Genomic DNA, 22,614 nt, shown 5'->3' on the forward strand with positions numbered 1-22,614 from the left:
CAAGAAGGAATATGCATTTTTTAGCATAAACGTGACTCAATCTACAAAGACTGCTGTACTTCTGGGCCATATGGACTCGTTTGGCCTTTTGCAGGAATGTGCAGCGCCAGCAGAAATAATCTTGGAATTACTGACCAGAACCCAGAATGGGTTACAAAAATTCCAATCCAAAGTCAGCGAACAAATGGTAAAAGGGCAGCAATATCCCAGAGCAGTAACATGACCGCATTTAATGTAATTATCGGCTTGAAGAAGCAAATCTCACATAACGACGATGGGGCAACAGCATCGGCAATTGGCATTAATTTTTCTTACATTTACATACATGCACACATAATGACCATAAAATTGCCATATAAAAGTGTGTGCGCTCATACAGTGTCCAACGAGTGAATTCCCAAGTGTATGCAACACCCCATTCCAAAGAGTAGAAAGAAGCCATTATTTTAGGTGATTTTTCACATCCATTCGGTTTTCCAAGATGGCAGATGTCCATGTTATAACCGGGGCTGCGTAGTCTGACCCTCGACTCTGATCCCTGGTCGGAGTATAAGTCGGCGTCGGGGTATTAAGCCCAATAATAGAAGCAAGATCTTTCATCAACTTTCGCCTCCATGTCATCTTGGGCAGACCCTGGCTGCTTTCTGCTTTCTTGCGGATTCCAATCCAACGTCGTTCTTGTAATAGAGTCTTACGATTTTCTCAAAGTGTGAACGAGCCATTTTCTTTTCATTCTCTTTTGTTTGTTTAAAGTGGTTTGGTTTGTCTAAAGTTGGTCACCTCGGTATTTCAAAATATTTGTTGGGCTACCAAATCTTCATTTGTGGTCCGATTTTCACAATTTGCGGGATAGTGCTCAAAAATCCCTACCGTTTGACAATATCTTGTCTTGTTTCGGGAATATTAGAATTTTTTTTGCAATTTGGACCGAGACCTGCATCGTATTTTGGAATTTACGGATGCAAATTTTTATTAAAAAATTGGAAAAATCCTTCAAGTTTTGAAGTTCCAAAGCCCCAATCCCCTATTTGCGCACATTTTTCTTTTGCTCACAAAATTTACAAATGCTTTTTTGCACCTAACAATATCGGTAGCCTTTACAGCAAATTTACTATAAAATGCCGATGTTGAAACTTTGCTCAAAATGGGTATTTTGGGTAGTTCTGTGAAAATTTTCAGGCAATATTTATTTTGGGGTTTTAAAGACATTTTTATGTGCAATATTCAAAAAGAATTTTTAAGATATGTCAACTGGTTTTTTATAACAACACCTCAGCTCTAACAATTCCAAATTTCAAAGAGATATCTTTACCCGTACCGACATGGCATATTTTTTACTAGTTTTTTTCGGTTGTATCCCATTGTGCGTTGGTAGTGTACACACTACTGTAACATCCATTGTGTGGTACTCGAATTTCTCGAATAATCGGACGAATGACAGCTATATCTTAGTTTGAACCGATTATGACCAAACTCCATACATATGGCCGTAGTGGTCAAGGAAGGTTGTGGGTATAAAAATTACGGATTATTATTTCCAATTGTTGGCCAACAGTTACTCATCCTCAATACAACCCCATTCATTTTGATGGCATCTCTTGACTTGACTAGACATGGTCGTGATGCCTAATTATCGTTTTACAAGTGTTGACCACACGGCCCCATTTAGAGTCAACACTGATTTGAAGAATTTCTGTTGTTGGCGATTATTTAGTGAAACTGTTTTTTCTCTTTTTTGTCTTTTGCAGAATGAACCAGAATGCAATGCTGAACTGACGGCTGCTAATCGTGCGCTATTTTTGGAAAAAGTTCGTCAATCGAATGCCGCTTGTCAAAATGGAGATTTTGGCACCGCGGTCATACTTTATACCGATGCCCTGCAATTGGACCCCAGCAATTACATACTGTACAGTAACCGCTCGGCGGCTCGCCTAAAACAAGGACAATTTGCCTTGGCTCTGCAGGATGCCACCAAGGCTCGTGAGCTGTGCCCCCAATGGCCGAAAGCCTATTTTCGCCAAGGCGTTGCATTGCAATGCCTCGGTAGATATGGCGAAGCGCTGGCTTCCTTTGCGGCCGGCTTAGGACAGGACCCGCAGAACAAGCAACTATTATCTGGCCTGCTGGAAGCATCAATCAAAAGCCCTCTGAGACATGCCCTCGAACCGACATTCCAACAGTTACGTACTATGAGCTTGGATCAGTCGCCCTTTGTGGTCATATCGGTTGTAGGACAGGAACTACTGCAGGCTGGCCAATATCACTCGGCAGTAACGGTGCTGGAGGCTGCCTTGCTCATTGGCTCGTGTTCGCTGAAGTTAAGGGGATCAGTTTTCAGTGCCCTCAGCTCGGCCCATTGGGTTCTCAATCAATTGGACAAAGCCATTGGCTATATGCAGCAGGACCTGGCAGTGGCCAAAAGTCTGGGAGACACGGCCGGTGAGTGTCGAGCGCACGGCAATTTGGGTTCTGCCTATTTCAGTCAAGGTTCCTTCAAAGAAGCTCTAACGGCTCACAGATACCAACTGGTGCTTGCCATGAAATGCAAGGACACCCAAGCGGCGGCGGCTGCTCTAACATCCCTGGGTCACGTGTACACTGCAATAGGGGATTATCCAAATGCATTGGCCAGCCACAAGCAGTGCGTGCAGCTGGTCAAGCAGATTGGCGACCGACTGCAGGAGGCGCGGGAGATAGGTAATGTCGGGGCAGTGTTTTTAGCCATGGGAGATTTTGACTCTGCGGTAGACTGTCACACGCAACATCTGAGATTGGCGCGCAAGCTTGGTAATCAGGTTGAAGAGGCAAAGGCGTACTCAAACTTGGGCTCCAGCCACCACTATCGACGCAATTTCTCCCAGGCCATGACCTTTCACGAACAAGTTTTGAGAATATCCCAACAACTGGGGGACCGCAACATTGAAGCAAGGGCCTACGCCGGTTTAGGGCATGCCGCTCGATGCGCTGGCGACATTGTACAGGCCAAGAAGTGGCACGAGAAACAGCTGGAAATGGCACTAGCGTCACGTGACAAGGTCGGAGAGGGAAGAGCGTGTTCCAATTTAGGAATTGTTTACCAGTTGCTGGGCGAACATGACGCCGCACTGAAATTACACCAGGCTCACCTCACTATAGCAAGACAGTTGCACGATAGGGCTGGAATGGGCCGGGCCTATGGCAACATTGGCAATGCCTACTCGTCGGCCGGCCTGTATGAAGCAGCCATAAAATATCACAAACAAGAGCTGATTATTAGCAAGGAGGTGAATGACCGCAGCGCCGAAGCCTCTACTCACGGAAATCTTGCTGTGGCATATCAAGCCCTGGGTGCTCACGACATGGCCATGATTCACTACCGGGCACATCTGAACATAGCTAGGGAGCTGAAAGATACGCAAGGCGAAGCCTGTGCCCTTTTAAACCTGGGCAATTGTCTCAGTTCCCGCCAAGAATTCTCCCATGCCGTTCCATATTATGAGCAATACTTAATGTTGTCCCAGGAGTTGGGCGACGTAGCGGCCGAGGGTAAGGCCTGTCACTTTCTCGGCTACGTTCACTACTGCATTGGCAACTTCAGAGAGGCTGTACGCTATTATGACCAGGACTTGGCTTTGGCGAAAGATCTACAGGACAAAATAAACATGGGGAGAGCCTACTGCAACTTGGGACTGGCGCATCTTGCTCTTGGGAATACCCAGGCAGCATTGGAGTGTCAGAAATATTTCCTGGCCGTGGCCCACATGACCAACCATTTGTCGGGCAAATTTCGCGCCCTTGGCAATATCGGCGACATACTCGTAAGAACGGGCGAAATTGAGGAGGGAGCCAAAATGTACCAACGTCAGTTGACTTTAGCTCGCCATTCGCGCGAAAGGTCTATGGAGGCGGCAGCCTGTGGGGCCCTCGGCTTGGCGCACAGGCTCGTCAAAAAATTCGACAAAGCCTTAGGGTACCACACGCAGGAGTTGTCGTTGCGCCATCAAATGGCCGACTTGAAAGGAGAATGCAAAGCCCATGGCCATTTGGGGGCTGTGCACATGGCTCTGTATAATTACACTCAAGCTGTGAAGTGCTACCAGGATCAGCTGGCAAGGGCCCAGGAGCTACAGGACTCCGCTATTGAAGCTCAGACGTTTGGCAATCTGGGAATTGCAAAACTGAATATGGGACATTACGAAGACGCCATCGGTTATTTGGAACAGCAACTGGGAACATTGGAACGTGTCAACCTGCCGACCACCCAGCACGACAGGGCGCGAGCCTTGGGACACCTGGGCGATTGCTACGACGCCCTGGGTGACTACGAAGAAGCCATAAAATGCCACGAACGTCATTTGCAGTTGGCAACAGAATTGCAAAGCTTTCGCGACCAGGAGAAGGCCTATCGAGGAATGGGTCACTGTCACCGCGCCCTTGGCAACCTACAGGAGGCTCTCGTGTGCCTTGAAAAGCGTTTAGTGGTGGCTCACGAATTGGGAAGTCCCGATGTCAAGGCCGTAGCCTATGGAGATTTGGGCAACATTCACTGCGCTCTGGGTAACCACGAACAAGCCGTCAACTGTTTAGAACACCAACAAGAAATCGCCAGAGAGTTGGGAGATCGAATACTCGTATCGGATGCTACGAGCGCATTGGGCAATGTCTATCAGCGGATGGGCGACAACGATGGGGCGCTGAAGTTGCATAAAATGGATTTGGAAATGGGTGATCACTTGGGAAATGCTGGCATGCAGGCAAGAGCTTGTGGCAATCTGGGTGCCGTATATGAGGCCATTCGCTCCTACGATGATGCTGTAAAGTTCTACGAGAAACAATTGACCATGACGACAGACCACCTCAGCAAAACGTTTGCTTGTGGATCGTTGGGTAAGATGGAAAAGATGGGGGACGATGACATATCTCACAGCAAAGACAAGACAAGACAAATGAAATGTGTATTCTTCTCTTTATAGGACGCGTATTTCACCAAATGGGTCAACACGCCGAGGCCATTAACTATCTCAAACAAGGGTTGGCCATAGCACAATCCATCAATAAGTCGGAAGAAGAAGCTAAAATAAGACATCAACTAGGTAAGCATCCAACGCACTGACATTCATATTCCCCTGCCCCCACCCACAATACATGATCTATGTCTTTAAAGGTCTTGCCTTAAGGGCTTCCGGCGACAATGAAGGAGCTAAGCATCAGATGGAAAACGCTGCTCAACTTTTGGAGTCTGTACGATACGATCAACGCAGCCCAGATGCTCGTAGCAACCTATTCGACCTACAGACATCGTGCTATCACATTCTCCAGCAGATCTTTGTGGCCATGCAGCGCAACGAAGACGCATTAGTGGCCGCCGAGCGCTGCAAGGCCCGCTCTTCTCCAGACACGAATAGCATTACGCGCAAAACAATGATGACTTGCAGCGAACACATCTACGACATTGTCAATCGCACCAAGAACAATGTCCTCTACTTTAGCTTGGCCATCGACGAGTTGTACGCGTGGTTTTTGCAGCCGCAAAAAGGAATTGTGCGCTTTCATGCCATTAAGATCAGTGAGGAAACTCTGAAAATGTCTTCCGAGAAATTGGCGGAACACGCCAAAGACTCCGAGGATAAGGAGAGCCTGCTTGAGCGATACATCAACATGGTGCGTGACAACTTGGGAGTGAACTCGGACACCGTGCTGCACGAGGGTGATGGCAGCGGTTGGCGTTCATCGTCGGAGAATCTCCTGGATGACTTTTCCAACGAGAGATCTGGCTTCCTGCGCATGGTCAATCGGAACCATCTGATGAACTCATCTAACTATTCCCTAAGTTCGCTCTTCAGTTTGGGTTCGGTGGGCGGGTCGGTTGCCAGCAGCTTGCAGGGGTCTACCCGTTCCATAGGAAGCTTGCAGGGATCTGCACGCTCGCGGAGAGCTCCCATGCTACCCGTCTGGCAAGGCCCTTCCTGTTTGCACACCTTGTTTAACATATTAATGGCCCCGTTCGATGACCTCCTACCCACGGGTGGAGCGGTCTCCAGACAGGGAAGGAAGGAACTGATTTTAGTACTCGATAACGAGCTATACCTGGTGCCATTTGCCATACTGCGCAGTTCACAGGAAGATGGAGAATATCTATCAGAAAGGTGTTCGCTTATTACGGTTCCTTCTCTGCACTCGCTGCGCATCAAGAGTAAGATACTACGCTCCCGAGAACTGGCGGAGAATTTGAACACAGCGCTGGTAGTAGGCGGTCCACGCATACCAACCACTTTGGCGGAGACTTGGCGGTGGTCAGAATCGCCCGCCTCCCTGCAAGAGGCGGCAATGGTGGCCGATATGCTGCAAGCTAAAACGCTCGTGGGCTGCAACGCCACTAAAGAGGCTATCATCTCCGAATTGCCCTCGGCCGAATGTGTGCATTTCGCTGCAAATCTGAGTTGGAAACTGGGAGCTGTTGTTTTGAGCCCTGGCGATGTAGTGGATTCACAGTCTCAGAAGCGATTCTATCAGTCATCGAACACTGACACACCTTCCGAGCAGGATCACGAGACTCCCGAACTGTCGGGAGGCAACATGGAATTGCCACAACTGTCAGACTTTATTTTGTCAGCGGTCGACGTTTTGAACATTAAGCTCAACGCGAAACTGGTGGTTTTAAGTTCCTATCACTCCATTGAGCCCATAACTGGTACGGGCGTGGCGAATTTGGCTGGCAGTTGGTTGAGTGCTGGTGCGGGCGCGGTCCTCATCTCTTTGTGGCCAGTGCCAGAGACAGCGGCCAAAATTCTACTAAGAGCTTTCTACTCGTCCCTACTTCAAGGGGCCAGAGCAGCAAGGTATGAACTACGTGGCCATAGTCGTTGTACTTTGATATTGATTTTCACTATTTTCATGTCTTTCACAGAGCTTTGGCCGAAGCTATGCAGACTGTGCAGCACACCAAACATTTTGCCCATCCTGCCAATTGGGCCGGATTTCTTTTGGTGGGCGGAAATGTGCGTCTATCCAACAAAGTTGCTCTCATGGGCCACGCCTTGTGCGAACTCATGCGCACCCCTGACAAGTGCCGAGATGCCTTGCGCGTCTGTCTTCATTTGGTGGAAAAAAGCCTACAACGCATACACCGAGGGCAGAAAAATGCCATGTATACCACGCAGAAGAGTATCGAAAATAAGGCGGGCCCAGTGGGCGGTTGGAAGGATCTACTGATGGCTGTCGGCTTTCGTTTTGAGCCCGCCGCCAATGGGATACCATCCAGTGTCTTCTTCCCCCAGACTGATCCCGAGGACAGATTGTCGCAGTGTTCAGCCAGTCTACAGGCGCTGCTCGCTTTAACACCCCTTACTCTGCAGGCTTTAGCCAAACTGGTCGGTAGCTCCGACATGGCCGATGACATAATAGCAGTAATACGCAACGTTTTGGCCCAGTACCCACCCAAAGGTAGTCCAGAGACCGAAGCGGCCATAGAAATTCCGCTCTCAGTTAGGTTGTGGCGTGTGGCCGGTTGCCACGAGCTGTTAGCCTCGATGGGCTTTGACTTGACGGAGGTGGGACAAGATCAGGTTACCTTGCGTACGGGGAAACAAGCAAATCGACGCATCTGTCAATTCGTTTTACAAGCTCTCCTGGCTCTGTTTGGTAAATAGCTGTTCATTTCTGTTCCTGCTTTACTATCACTGTTATTTATATCTATGTTTCTTGCCATTATAGATACCCAGGAGGCTCCCAAGAGTCTAGGATTGGATTCTTCAAGCAGTTGTGAGTCCTTGATCGAAGACAACGGCACAGATGTTACTGTTTCAAATGCGCCAAACAATCATCAACATCTAACGTCGACGCCCCACCAGGCGTTGGTAACCGATCCTGCTAAAGCGCCACTGAATATGGGCATGTCCTTGCCCCCCTTGCCGATAAATCGTTCCCGCTTAATAAGTACCGGCAGCGGAGCCTTCATTTCTTATGTGCGACGACGTGGCGAACCCGACGGCGGTCGAACCGATAACGAAACTATGCCAACGGCCAGTGCCGCGTGTAGTTCGTCCACCATTTACCCTATCTTGGATCAATCCAGTCTCAATAACACCACAGACAGTGAACTCTCAGATGGTTATATATCTCAAAGTCATATAACCAAGACAAGTACCTGTCGTCTACCGTCGTCCACTTTAAGGGGTCCAGTGCGAGTTTCCAGGCCTGGCGGTGGCGGCGAAAGTGATGCCGCATTTACCCCCAGCCCCCCAGTCACCACACAAACCCAAGTTGATCCCAACGTGTCCCTGGCCCTAGCTCACCAAACAAGAATTAGGAACTTGTATTCGGGCTCAACCATGGGCTATTTGGGAGATTCAGTTATTCCGGAGATATCCGCTGTGCCAAACACAGTCGGCCGCCGCCCAGACAGTTCAAGTTCTGCAAGCTCGACCACCGACTGGGAAGGATCTGGTCATGCCACTGTTCTGCGGCGAGGTGGTCACATGCCGCCATTGCCACCGCCAAGGCAAAACATGCCTTTGGTTGATAGTCTGAGGCCGTTGGCTCCCATGGCCCCAGTTTACAACAACTTGAATGCCAACATGGCGTCGACTGCCGCTGGCGCCAATGCGGATTCCAACAGTAGCGAGTCGGAGTTCGAAAGAACTCTAAAAGTAGGCCAGTTGCCTATGTCGCATTTCAGACTGAAACCAAAAATCAAGCTGGGAAGTGCCCAAACATCGGTCGCGGCCAGAGTTAGCAAAGAGCACGCCCTCTTCATGGATCGACTTAATGTTCGCACAGAAGTCAATTCTCAAAGTACCCCAAACGTAGCACCACCAGCAACAGCCACATCTGTCACCAACAACACTGCAGGCAGCAGAAAGGCCATAAGTTTGCCCGACGATGAAGACAACCCTCTGGTATTCAGCGCTCCCACCTCCCTCTACTTCTCCCAAGCAGACAGTGATGCTCTACAAGAAGCTAAGAAGGATTCAAAGCCGGTCAGTGGCCATGGTACTGCCGCACCCGGCACAGGTAACTCAACCGGGCAAGGCGCCGTTGCCAAGGAAGCGGTCAAATCCAATCAGAAGACAATTCAGGACTCCATAATGCGCCACATGAACAGAGAGATGACCCCCACCATCTCTGAAGTCTATCATGAGCGTAACATAGGTCTGGGTCTGGCGCCACCGCTCTCCAAGCTATTGCTTAGTAAAAACTATGACGAATCGGAGCAAGCCTGCAAGGCCACGCCCAACAATTCGATTGCTGCCCTAAGTCTAGCAGAAGCTTCCAATGACATTGAGCTAAGTGGGGCCTCGTCTTCGTCCTCCGTCAGCACCACAAACACTAAAACCCTAAATACCCAGAGCTCCAGTGGCAACAACGCAACGCCCAAAGAAGAATGTCCAACTTGCGGTGAGCCCGATGACATTATTTGTCGCTGCAAAGCAGCCACCGTTCAGAAGAAATCTTCCCACAAGCCTTGGCTGAGCAATGTGCCCTCGAGCATTGTGAAGGCCAGTGATCTGACAACGGCCGACATCTTGGAACGGCAAAATAAAATTCGCACCAGTGTTAACAAGGAAGTAGGCAATCTGGCGTCCACCGCTCCCAATTCCCTATCCAACCTCAAACGAGTGCCCAGCCCCTTCAATGAGTTTTGTCGTCGAGACGAGGGCGATGGCCGATCTGTGGCCGATTCCCAGTGCAGCAGTAACTACAAAAACATCACCATCCTAAAGACCGACGCACCACCTACCATTTCCGTAGCAAGTAGGAAGGTCTAATGCAAACACCCCCCACCCACCACCCCCCACCCCCCACCACCCATCTGATAATCGAATACTATTATTTATTATTATTATCACTGCTTTGTTTTTATGTGTGTATGTATGTGTATACCGAATATTGTTAGAAATCAATGCAATATTTTATTTTATTTTTTTTTTTTCATAGTATTACTCACATCCACTGAATCCAATTCAGCTGAGTGCTGTTGAATGAAATGTACAGTTATTTTAATTTTCTCTTTCTTTCGTTTATTTTTTCATCCAAATACCCAGAACTGATTAAATTTAATTGAACTACTGGTAGGTACGAGTAGCAATAGTTGTTAGTTGTGTAAATGCAATTTTATTGAATAATACAAAAACAATAAAAAATACTTCAAGTTGTAAAACCCACACGCGCGCTCACTGTTTATTTTCTGATACACTCATGTCTCAAAACAATGTTGACAAAGTGGATCACTACACTTTGGAGGGGTTACAATCTTTTGAAAATTTTGTAACATAATCAAAGTCTTAAGAGTTTCGTAAGAATTTCTGACAAAATTTTATTTTGACTGAAAAATAAATTTCCTTAAAATGTATGTCTGTCAATAACCGTTTTATTTATTGAAAACTAACTCGAGGTCAGTTTTAAGAAATTTATTTAATTTTGCCTAACCTCGGTCCGCATCAAAAGTTAAAAAAAAATGGGTAACAATAGTTAAACGTCCTACAATGTTCTACCCATGTCCGTAAGTGTGTCCGCCTATCTGTTGTAATCGCGCTACAATCTTTAGAATATTTTTGCACAGATCATCTTCTTACCACAGGCAGGTTGAATTCGAAAATAGGCTAAAACGGACTTAATCTTGATATATCCCCCCTATGTAGAACGATCTGCCAATTTGACTTCTTGAGGTCTTAAGTCGTATTTTTGATTCAATTTCGCTTCTCAATACCCGTGTCGAATATGAGCCAGATAAGTTTATATTTGGATATGCGATATAGATTGAATTTTTTTACCCAATTTTGTTGAAATTTGGCGTTGTGAGTTGCGTTAGACCACTACACGGACGTGTAACGAAGTCGACAGTTTAAGAATTTTCCCTTTTTCAATCTATCCTCCTTCCAGGAACGAATGTTCAAATCAATTGATATATTTATCATCTGCAAATCAGGGAAGATTAATTCCGTTTCGTAAATACTAATTGGATTATGGCTTACGAACGTTTTTTTGTCAAAAAGTTATCGATTTCGGAGAAGAAAAAATCGATCTGCCTAGCATATTTTACCATCTCAAAGGTAAACAAAGCAAATAATGGTTGTTTAAAATAGTCATTACTAGTAACAAAATGAACTAAAACACAATTTAAACAATTGCACGTTTTTTAACGACACGTTACTGCTTTTACACAGTACATTGTTGTTTTATATGAAAGAGGACTACAAATTATGTGGCTTACGCCGCACAGTGGAGCGGTTTGAGTTTTTTCGTTCCAAAAATCATATCTTTTGAACCGAATAAGATAATTGAATGCTTTAAACGCCGTATGACAGATAAGTGTTCAGCCTATACAATGAATGAATGTTTGTGAAAGAATGGTAACTAAGTGGAGTATTTTTTTATATTTAGATTGTTTTTCTCATTCTTTCAGGCTTTAATATTTTAAAATTATCAACCTAGACTTTGAGAAGGGCAACTTTGAACGTCAAAAATTTCGTAGGCGCACATGAAAATGTTAATTTTTGCCACCTGTTTGCTGTGTCCGCGCCATAATGCGTCGCCCCTATCACAGGCAAAAGGAGAACAGCAACCAAAGTAAACTATGTAATTGGAAAAAGTTAGAAGCCTTTCCTTGAAAAATATCCTATCGCATTAAAGTCAGTGGTTAAATGACGCAACATTTTGCTTTGGTCATGTTTTTAAACATTTCTATAATTTGATAATCTTCCGATTGTCCTTTACCATTAAAAGCTATTTGTGATTAATATTTTTTAATTTTTCTACGCTTTCTTAGCTTATAATGTCAATAATTTTTTCTTAAGACCAGGCACCATCGTATTGATCGTCGTGACATTTAATGTCGATCTGGCCACGTCCGATCTCGGAGCCACTAGAGGGCGCAAAATTCTAATCCGATTTGTATGAAATTTTGGAGGTGGTTCTTTTTTGTGACTTCTAATAGCCATTTTGGTCAATAACTTCATATAGCTCATATATATTTGAAAAATTTATTCAAAAAACTTGAAAAAGCGATCCAAGGTGGAGGATTCGGCCCGGCCGAACTTAGCACGCTTTTATTTGTTTTAATATAAAGTTTCACAAATCCTTAGGTATTTGAGTCCAACTACCAGTTGGATGCCGAACTTAGGAGCACTTACCCCATGCTTTGGTACATGTAAAAATTAAAAGAAAGCAGGGTTACCATACTGTCACAATTCAAACTATGATTCCCAACCAACTAATCTTGACATCTTAGAATACCACGATTAAGGCTCTTTTGCACGGTATGTAGGTGTATGACATGTGAAATTTAGCGCATGTGAAGTTGTACATGTCGTGTGACACAAATGAAACAAACATATGAAAATCACTTTTGAAAATAGCACATGTAATTATTTGGTTTAGAGCGTGCTCTATTCTCTCCGACAAAAACCTAAAGAAATCAGTTGTGTTTTCTTTGTCAGAGGGATGAAGCAAATTGTTTTCAAAACTTTATGATTAAACCAACTTCCTCACAACTTTAACGCATTAAAAATCGGCTTTTGTTAACATTTTTAGGTTATGTCATATGAATAAAAACATATGCGAGTGTGATAGTAATGTTTTTAATTAATTGAAAAGGTTGACATACATAATGGATAGAAAGTGGTGCGTAGTAGTTCGTTATAAATTCTGAATGATGTCTGAACTCTGTGTCGGATGTTTTTGTTTTTTGTACTTGCGTTTTCACATACATATTTATTTGTTTGAACCGTTAGGAATTTTTGTTCCGACAGTTCTGATGGAATTCGTTACGATAGTTCGGGAGGAATGTTTTTGCGTTGCGAATGTTTTTGTCTTTTTTGTGCCTGCTTGTTTGCACTTTTTTTGTTTGTGAACCATTCAATGCCACCGTAGCACAGAGTTTAATATGCGCGCCTATGACGCTGAGTGCCCGAGTTCTAATCCTGGCGAGAACTTCAGAAAGAAATTTGTGAGAAACTATGCCATGTAAAAACTTCTTCCGTTCGGACTCGGCTATGAAAAGGAGATTCGTAATGGAATATTCAAGAGCAAATTTGCAAATCGAACCCTCGGAAAACACATTCGAATGCTGTAAGAATTATTTCAGAATTATATCCGAATTCTACAAAGTTTTATTCCAGAATTGGGTCAGAAATTGATACGAAGAGTCAGAAAAAACATTCGAATTCATGAGGAATGCCAATATACTTTCGGTCAGAAATCGATAAGACAAGTCGGAAAACACATCCCAATGTTCATTAGGACTCGAACACTCGAATTTCCCATCATTTTAGTGTAGAATTCTGGCAGAAACATCCGATTTCTCTCCAACATTTCGTTTCGAAGTCGTGTCAACCACTCGATATATTTTTCGCTAAGAATTCAGACAAACTTCGGATCCGATTTCGGATACATTTTTCGACCGAATTCTGAACTTTTGATTCACTGGGTGTATTGTGCTGGCTTATGTATAGGTTAATCAGAATTGTGTACACAAAGTTTTGAGTACACAATTCTGATTCACAAAAACTATTAGAAACATTGCCATAATATGCATTTCTATTTACGCACTTTGTTCAACTCTCATCGATAAAAGGGAATTCCTCCATATTTCCTCAGGCTTAGTTTTTTTTTTGTTTTGTTCTCAAATAAAAACACAATTGATACGATATCGCCAAAGCAAACTGAATCAATTGCTATCAAACTTCTCAAGTATTCCGAACAATTCCATACCCCCTATAAGCAAAGCAAGAAGAGGAGGTCAGTATGAAAACACAGGCCGTCAATTTCCTTATCACATTTACAATCACAATTAATATTTCCTCAAGAGACGTTATGTATGTATGTATGTATGCATACATACATATGTTTATATACAAACCATACAATTTCTAAAATTTAAAAGAATCAATTGCACGTTATTTCTAGCAATCTGCAATACACACGTTAGTATACACAATTTGACGAATGACGGTGAACAATAATGCATTATAAACAAACATTCATATGCATGTATATAAAAGCAATTAGAGTAATAAAGAGTTATGGGACCACTATTGTTATTTCGCGCAATATGGTCTGCTCACTACTACTCAACCAGAAAAAATCCAAGTGATATTTTTAGGCCGGGCGGCACCGGCTCTTGCACAAATACAGAGCGCCTATGATGCTCGATATGACAAGGCGAGATTTTGGCGCCTTTGAATAACCAATAGCCACTTTATTGCCGCGGCGATCGGTCCTTTGGAACGGAGTATGACGAGGATCGTCAACTCCTCACGAAAATGTGGCAACAACAACAACGAGTTTAATTATCTGGCTTTTGTAGCAAAGTGCAATTTATTAAAAAAAAAAAAGAAAACAAGCTACAAGTTCGATTTTTACGCATTTAATTTAATGAAATCCAGCACATAGTTAACGCAACACAATAACAAAAACTGGGTCGTTAGAAATGGAAGATTATTCATGATTTAGTCCAATACAGCTATATAATAGCTGAGTTGGTAGCCGCTTCGGCGACTTACCAGTGCGCGGGACGTAAGTTCGATTGGCACCAGAGACGGTGGTCTGTTGCTACTGTGGTAGAAGAATGGACTTCAAGTTGTATCGTAACGGAGTAGCTCAATACAAAAACAAAATACTTGCCGTGTTTTAGTTTAGTTGAAAGTCAATGTTCTGGCAAGAATTTCATGTCCTTTATTTACAACAAAATGTGAACAATAGTTAAAAGTTCAGTGTGAACATAGGACATCAACAAGCACCCTCCATCTAGCTCTACAGTTTGCCAAAACCTTGGCTTGATTCCACGATATATGGGTTGATTTCAACTCTCTTTTCGTACAGTGGATGCCGGTGTTTCCCGGGCGCCCCACCTTTCTCTGGCCTTGCAGTCCAGTATATTTCTCGCTATATCATCGCGCGGTCGGCATAGGATATGACCCAACCATTTTCCAAGTCCATTTTCTCTTCAGGATTACTGCATCGACAGAGGAAGCGTTTGTTTTTTTTTGCAATTCTTCATTTGAAATACCTTTTGGCCAGAAAATTCAAAGTATCTAAAGTGTAGCTCCGACGAGTTCATAATAATAAAGTATAAACATCTAGAAACCTTGTCGTGACTTATTCTCATTTGACAATATACGAAATCAATCCTTCCATTTTCACAATAATTTTACTCCGAAATATATGAGAGTTCCAACCTCCACTCTTACCTCAACGAAAAAAGAAAAACGTTCATCCCAAGATTGAATGACTTCTGTGTACGTTCACGGATATTTTTCTAACCTTTTTGTAATTGATATAGTAAATTCTCTCCAATAACTTATAATTGAGTTCTGGGATCCATTATTCCTTGTTTGCGCCTTTGCTTTTGTCGTCTTATTCATAAATCCTAACTTTCGTTGGTTGTTGTGATAACATCAATCATACAAAAAAGCCATAAGAAGCGGATAGATGAACGTTGTATTTCAAGTATATGATGGCCCTTTACTTAAATACATTGGTACATGTGAGAACAAAAAAATATAACTTACCAAACGCACGCGACACTTTTCACATCGTTACGACTCGTAGTATTACATTTACAATTATATTCACCGGTTATCAAAAAGGAATTCAACTAACGAATTTGTTTTATGATGTTGCTTTGTTGCAAAATTAATAAGCGACTGACCGCGGAAATGAACATATGTTCGCAGGGTTGTCACACTACTGTGTCATAGCAGAAAGATGTTTACCGTTATGTTGGATGTTTGGCCTCTAAGAAAATCTGCGCACAACCAACGTAACATGTCAAATTAATGACCGTGCTTTTTAGTTAAGTGCTATCAACCTGTGCCAAATGGTATCAATTTACTAGGGTGAGATGTTTTTCACTGGTGTCAAAAAAATTACAGTTTAATGACAGGTACTATGTTCGATTTTCGCGACATTTTTTCGTAATAACGTTGTTCTTAAATAATAGAATTTGAAGGAAAAAAATGATAACATAATACTTTTATAAAATTTGTTTCAAAATTAATGGGGAATGTCCTACTGAATGGAATCAGCAGGTCTTTATTGTAACAAAATCTATTATCTAAAGAAAGTAATCACGAAAACATTTCGCAAAAAACGAACATAGTATCAGACATTACTGTGTCATCTTTTATACTATACAAATTTTCAACATTTTTGCCAAAAGCGCTGTACGCAGGTCCAGCGAATATAGGTAACATTCGGTTGCAGCCAAGACGTTGTTCTTAAATAATAGAATTTGAAGGAAAAAAATGATAACATAATACTTTTATAAAATTTGTTTCAAAATTAATGGGGAATGTCCTACTGAATGGAATCAGCAGGTCTTTATTGTAACAAAATCTATTATCTAAAGAAAGTAATCACGAAAACATTTCGCAAAAAACGAACATAGTATCAGACATTACTGTGTCATCTTTTATACTATACAAATTTTCAACATTTTTGCCAAAAGCGCTGTACGCAGGTCCAGCGAATATAGGTAACATTCGGTTGCAGCCAAGGCGTTTATGTCTCCACTGAAAAATAATTGTGTAGACTACAAGATGGCGACAAACATCGATTCATTAGTTCGCTCGACAATATCACTTATTAATCAATCATAATCAACACCAATAATTTACAAATTTGTCATTTACTAAGCAATCATAAACAATACCAATAATTTAATATAATTACTATAACAACAAATGCTGTCGCTGTTGTTATAGAAAGTAATGTTGACCGTAAAAGGTTTACACTGATCATTGTTTTATGGTTCATTGAACATGCTAAAACTTATTTGGATTGCTTTACCATACAAAATTTTTCAATGAAAACATTTGAAAATAATTTCAAGCGTCGGTTGAAAAGGCTCTAATAATAACTGATTTCTTTATATAGTGTAGCACTTATAACCAAGTGGTAATTGACAATATTCTCATTAAAACAAATTAATGTATACGACATTCGCAAAAACTATCTGGTCCAGGGTGCTTCGCTACACCGTAAAAGGGGTTGTTCCTTACATTTTCTAACATTTAACAGTTTTTATTATTTTTACATTCTACTTATTTGTTATATGCTTTCAAAATCATGTCATAAAATACCATATAGGATTATACTAACTACTTAATGGTTCCTCCCAGATTAAGATTGTACTCTACTCCCAAAGCATTTTCAATTTTTTCCCTATCGGCCTACATGTACACGTCTGTTTAAAGTATTTTTTTTTTTTTTTGGTTTTGTGGACGGACCCCATTTTCTTCATTCAAAATACGATGTCAGAATCGTACTCTACTCCATTGACCGTACTCTAATTCGTTCCCCATAGACCATTTGAGTACCAGGTTGTCTCGATCTGTCTTCATGTCCTCTTGAGTTTTTTTTGTGTTGGCATGTGACCCCAAGACTTTTGGGGCCAATTTTTTTTTATCTAATTTGTATTTAACTTGTTATTCCCTCCTTTTGACGCCCATATTGTTTCATTCAATCAACATGGTGGTTTTTCGGCCCGAAATATTAATATCAGATTCGTACTCTACATCCAAAGCACCTTTATTTCAGTTCTATATTGTCCAGGTCGGCCTACAAATCCGTAGAATTTTATTTTGATGAAACGGCCTTTTCATAAATGGAAGTTTTAGATTCGTACTGCACTCCCCAAGGCTTTCCGTCTTAGGGGTGGGGTGCCACCCAGATACTTGATTCATAATATTAATATGAAATTCGTGTCCCTTTTGTCCCATATTGAGCCAATTGACTTATATATCCATTTACAGGACTAAGGTGACCAACAGAATCTTGGGACCGCTACTATCAAATACCTTTAGTTTGATGCCCCCGTTGTCCCAATCAATAAATGTGTCCTTTCTCCTAGGTTGCTTAACGCCAAATTTATATAACAAATACATACGCATTTTTGAGTAACGATAAGATTGCAAACAAAATTTTGCCACTTACATACATACATGTGAGAATAGAGAACATAAAATAAACATGAGGAACTTACCAAAAGCTCAGGACATTTTTTATCGAAAAAGGTTCACAACACTTTTCACATCGTTCAAATATTATACATATCCGATTAGTTAATAGCTCGAGTTACATTTAACGCTATATCAAACGATTATCACAACTCTAATCAATTAAATAATAGTCTTTCGATTTTTGATGCGCCTTTTACAAAGATAAAAAGCGGACTGACCGCAAATATTATAAATATCCGATTAGTTAATAACTCGAGTTACATTTAACGCTATATCCACCGATTATCACAACTTTTATCAATTAAATAATAGACTTTTCGATTTTTGATGCGCCTTTTACAAAGATAAAAAGCGGACTGACCCCAAAAATTAAGAAAAAAAACATGATCGCTGCGAGGGTTGCCAACTGCTTTACAGTGGGATTCCATATTAAGGGTGGTATTATGTTCGACTTTCGCGAAACTTTTTGGTGGTTACTCTTTTTAGATAAAAGATTTGAAGCAAAGAAAAAACTTGCTGATTTCATTCAGTACGAAATTCCGCCGTACCTTATGAAGCAATTTTAAAAAAAGTATTATGTTATTATTGAGATTTTTGTATTGCTTTAAAAAATAATTCGCGAAATATGTGTTTTCAACTGCCATTATTATGAACAGGAGACTTTTTTTGCAAAACAATTTTGATAAAGAGTTATGTTAATGATACATCAAGACGACAAAAGGCTTAATAAAATTATTGGATTTATTATTGGTATAATTTTCCCTTTTCCATTAAAAACAAGTTATTACAGCGTAAACAAAGCAACCTTAATAAATTCCTTGCGGTGAAAAACATCTTCGGGTTGATCACAACAAGTTGTTCCAAGTGTTGACGGAAAGTAAAACCCGGAACACACCAGTATATAACCAAAGTGTTCACTCAACTAACAAAATAGATTAAAAAGAAACTAGAAATACATAGATTCAGGGACTTTTTTTTTCACTGCACTGATGTTGTAATAACAGTTTATTAAGTAGGCAAATCTACAAACTTTACAAATTAGATAGGGTGCATCCAGAGTGATCTGGTAATTAGTCGAATTCAACGATTTTGTCAAGTAGTTACTGCTTAGACAACATATATTTGTGAGTTCGCACAGAAATTAACTTTGCCTTCTGATGGAGATGGTCCACATAAATAAATGAGAGCAGCATGCCGACAGGTCTTGATCTGTCTATGTTTTTTGCTGTCCCGGTAGTGAACAATAAATATATTGTATGAATTTGCAGACAAAACATATGTTTTAATATATCGAACTGTGACTTCGAAGAAATTATTTCGTGTGAATTGGCGGTCACTTAAATATTTATTTGGTGAAACGAATGTGAAAAGAGAACACTGTTTTTGGCGAAAACAAGGTCACACCGGACTGTTTGACGAGTGTGAAATAGAAGATAAGTTGGATAAACAAAAAATGCGCGATCCAACGTTTTAGGCCTGAACAGAGGGACTTTTCATATGCCTTGTGCGGATTGAATATTTAAAATACACATAGGTACAAATTATTCAAAATCATACATCGTTAAGGTGTAATAAAGGTACAAAGCTCAAGATTTGTTTATAAGAACATTAGATATGCCAAATTTATCATCATATTACACAAACAACAAAAAATGTTTAGTCAATTAATGAAGATTAAGAAGTATCTCTTTGAAATTTCGCACACTCTTCAAGTGCACACGAAATATAAATTCAACTGATAAGACCCAAAAGCATAGTCCAAGTCGTTCTCCGTCTGCACATATTGGCCTTCTAAACTTTCATAAATTATTGCTTTCGTCCGTTGTTGTCGGTCCATCATTTAAATTATTTTTGAATGTTTTATGAATGTGCATATAAATAATTAATAATAATCGTTTTTATAGCATGTTATTTGCTTTTATTGTCCCCACACACACACACACACACACACATTTATATTTTGCGATAAGAATTTGTATGAGTTTTGACAAAAAAAAATCGTATTCGATTAGCAATTTTCTATACACTTAAAAAAATGTTTAGAAAATAATCTAATTCATTTAAGTTGCGGTATAAGCAGTAAGATTTATACGGCTTCAGAGAGTACACCAATTGCCGCTTCAGTGAACTGACGCCGCCTCAAATGTGCTAGTTGCCGAGAGGAAACTCCGAGACATCATTAATGCAGCAGCCGCTCGCTCCATACCAGCCGGTCGAATACCCCAAGTAATTTCTTGGCGCAAGCAATGGTACTCGCAGACGAGCGTAATGGGATGCACGGAACCCACTAACCCCAGAATCAGCGAGCCGAAGCTGGAAATTAACAGGGCTGGAACACTTGGAGCAATGTAACTAAGGTATCGATTTAGGCAAGCTGTGTCGGCTGTGTCACTAAAAAGTGACACGTTTTTATTGAGAAGTTGTACATGGCTGAAACACTCACAAATGTTGCTAGCATTCGGTGACGGGATAACCACCGCTGAAAAATGTTTCGGCAGGATTTGAACCCAGGCGTTTGGGCACGATGGTCGGGCATGCTAATCTATGCATCACGGTGGCTCCCCATTTGAAAAATTTAGGGATAAGAAATCGAAACCTTTCTACCTCCATTCCACCACCTCCAGACGGCATAGAGATCTATTATATGCGGACTATTGTACGATCATGGCATTGGGCCTCCCACCATTGATGACATCTGCGATAGGTTAAACGTCTACCTCAACGAACTTGCCTCTTATTTCGCTGCAAGAAATCTTCAGCCACATTGTTCACTACATACACGCATGAGGTGAGTAGGAAGTTGAATGTGATGGTCGACGTAGTGACATTTCCGACCATCAAGTGTCAAGTGAAGTATTTTGTACTTCATGTCGCATTTAACAGCTCTTACAAATTCTCCTCACATGCCACAGTAATTTACGATAGTCAAAAGTAGAAACAAGGTTGCCGGCAGCACTCGGGGTGCTGACAAAGAAACCTTGTTGACCGCGTACAAAGCAATTGGCCGGTCTGTGGTAAGAAACAAGGGCCAGTGTGGTCTCGACTGCTCTGTGACACGCAGTGGAATAATATGCAGATCTGTCAGAATGCCGCTTTCGAACTGCTGTCTAAGCAATACTTTGTGGCCTGTTTTCGAGAGAAACCAACCAAATCGTCATCTAGTGGATAGCCCTAAGGCCTAGACATTCATGCAGACAGGGTAGCAGATACGGTGAATAGCTACCAGGTGAATGTGTTCCTTGGAGAACAACCGCTTCCCATTGCACTTGAAGAGATTGACCTCACCCTAGCAAACCAGAGTAGTTCTGGCTTAATTACGTTCCGGCAGATGTAGCCGCCTCAATTCCTACTGAGCAAGGAATGATGCCAAGTGCAGGATGTTTGTCTCGATTGTGACCAGGGACCACAGGACACACATCACCTGTTTAACTGCCAAGCCAGACTCACTCGTCTCAGACCCAGATCCCTCTGAACGCACCCCATCTCAGTCGCAGAGTTTCTTGATCTGGATACTCAACGGAATCAAGCGGACGAAAGATAGAACAAAACACGCTGCTACGACAACAACAAGTTTTTATGTACATATTTTTTAACCGTTATGATAAAGAAAACAAAAGCTATAACAATTTTCAGTAATCTTGCCAGTTTAACAAAAGTTGTTTACGACACGTAAAAACAGAAATATCAGAAACGATTTGTTTTTTTGTTATAGGGGTATATGTGGGGTATCGATCGTTGGCCGGATTCTATGAATGAACTGGTTCGTTCCGGTGCATACACCCGCTAAATGGCGACACGAAATACAAGAGATGTTGCATTGCGCCATGGTTTCGAATATAGGTTTAAATCGAACTACCTCCTTGCTTTTCCCCTATTTACAATTGAATCGAGGCAAATTTATTGGGCGCAATTCGCAACAGGAGACTTAGGTAAGGGAAATTGAAAAGAAAACTTTTCCAGAACATCAACAAGCCGGGATGCGGAACCAACTATGGAAAAGAGTCCTTCTTTTTAATGCCAAATTACATTACCATAGAATTAACTGAACGAAAGGATGGTTTGAAGCAATAGAGAAGACCCAGGCGGCTATCGTATAGGCAAACGATCGTACTAATTCATATTTCATTTCCATAAGATTTAGATGTTTTCTGTGTGCCGTTTTCTGAATATTTTCAAATAATCTGGCAAGTGATAGCGTGTGTAGGGTATGTGGGGAAGATGCTGATGATGACGTGAGAGCATTGCCAATGTCGTTGCGTGGCTTTCGCGACTAACAGACTCCGGCACTTAGGCGGGGATACAATACCAGACTTGAACCAACAACCTGGAATGAAGAGCAATGAGGGGCTTTGTGAGTAATGGCCGGTACTATGTTCGTTTTTCGCAACTTTTTTTAGATAATAGATTTTGAAGCAAAACAACTTGTGGAAGTAAGTTGGACGTCAGTGTGGAAGTAAGTAGGACATTCCCTCATTACTTTAAAAAAAAAAAATCTTAAAAGTATTGTGTTTTCATTGAGATTTTTGTAGTGTTTCGAAAAAAGTTACCGTGAAAATATGTGTTTTCAACTGTGAAAAACGAATATGGTAACAGGCTTAACACGGAATTCCTGACACCGATTTTTTCGAGGTTGTTAGTTAGTATTTCGAGTACACCACAAGCCGATCACTGGCTT

General features: G+C 41.8%; 1 protein-coding gene across 1 annotated transcript in view; it reads left to right on the plus strand.

Moving 5' to 3' along the window:
• LOC106084203 (tetratricopeptide repeat protein 28) overlaps positions 1–9,763 on the plus strand; it is a 48,718-nt gene extending 38,955 nt beyond the window's left edge. The window contains exons 3-7 of the mRNA XM_013247745.2: positions 1,749–4,866; positions 4,953–5,072; positions 5,144–6,818; positions 6,887–7,620; positions 7,693–9,763. Coding sequence (XP_013103199.2) covers positions 1,749–4,866; positions 4,953–5,072; positions 5,144–6,818; positions 6,887–7,620; positions 7,693–9,746 — 7,701 coding nt within the window. The 3' untranslated portion in view covers positions 9,747–9,763. The remainder of the gene's footprint in view (positions 1–1,748; positions 4,867–4,952; positions 5,073–5,143; positions 6,819–6,886; positions 7,621–7,692) is intronic.
• Positions 9,764–22,614: the final 12,851 nt, after the last annotated feature.

This window comes from Stomoxys calcitrans, chromosome 4 (genome assembly GCF_963082655.1).
Source record: "Stomoxys calcitrans chromosome 4, idStoCalc2.1, whole genome shotgun sequence".
NCBI classification, from domain to species: Eukaryota; Metazoa; Arthropoda; class Insecta; order Diptera; family Muscidae; genus Stomoxys; species Stomoxys calcitrans.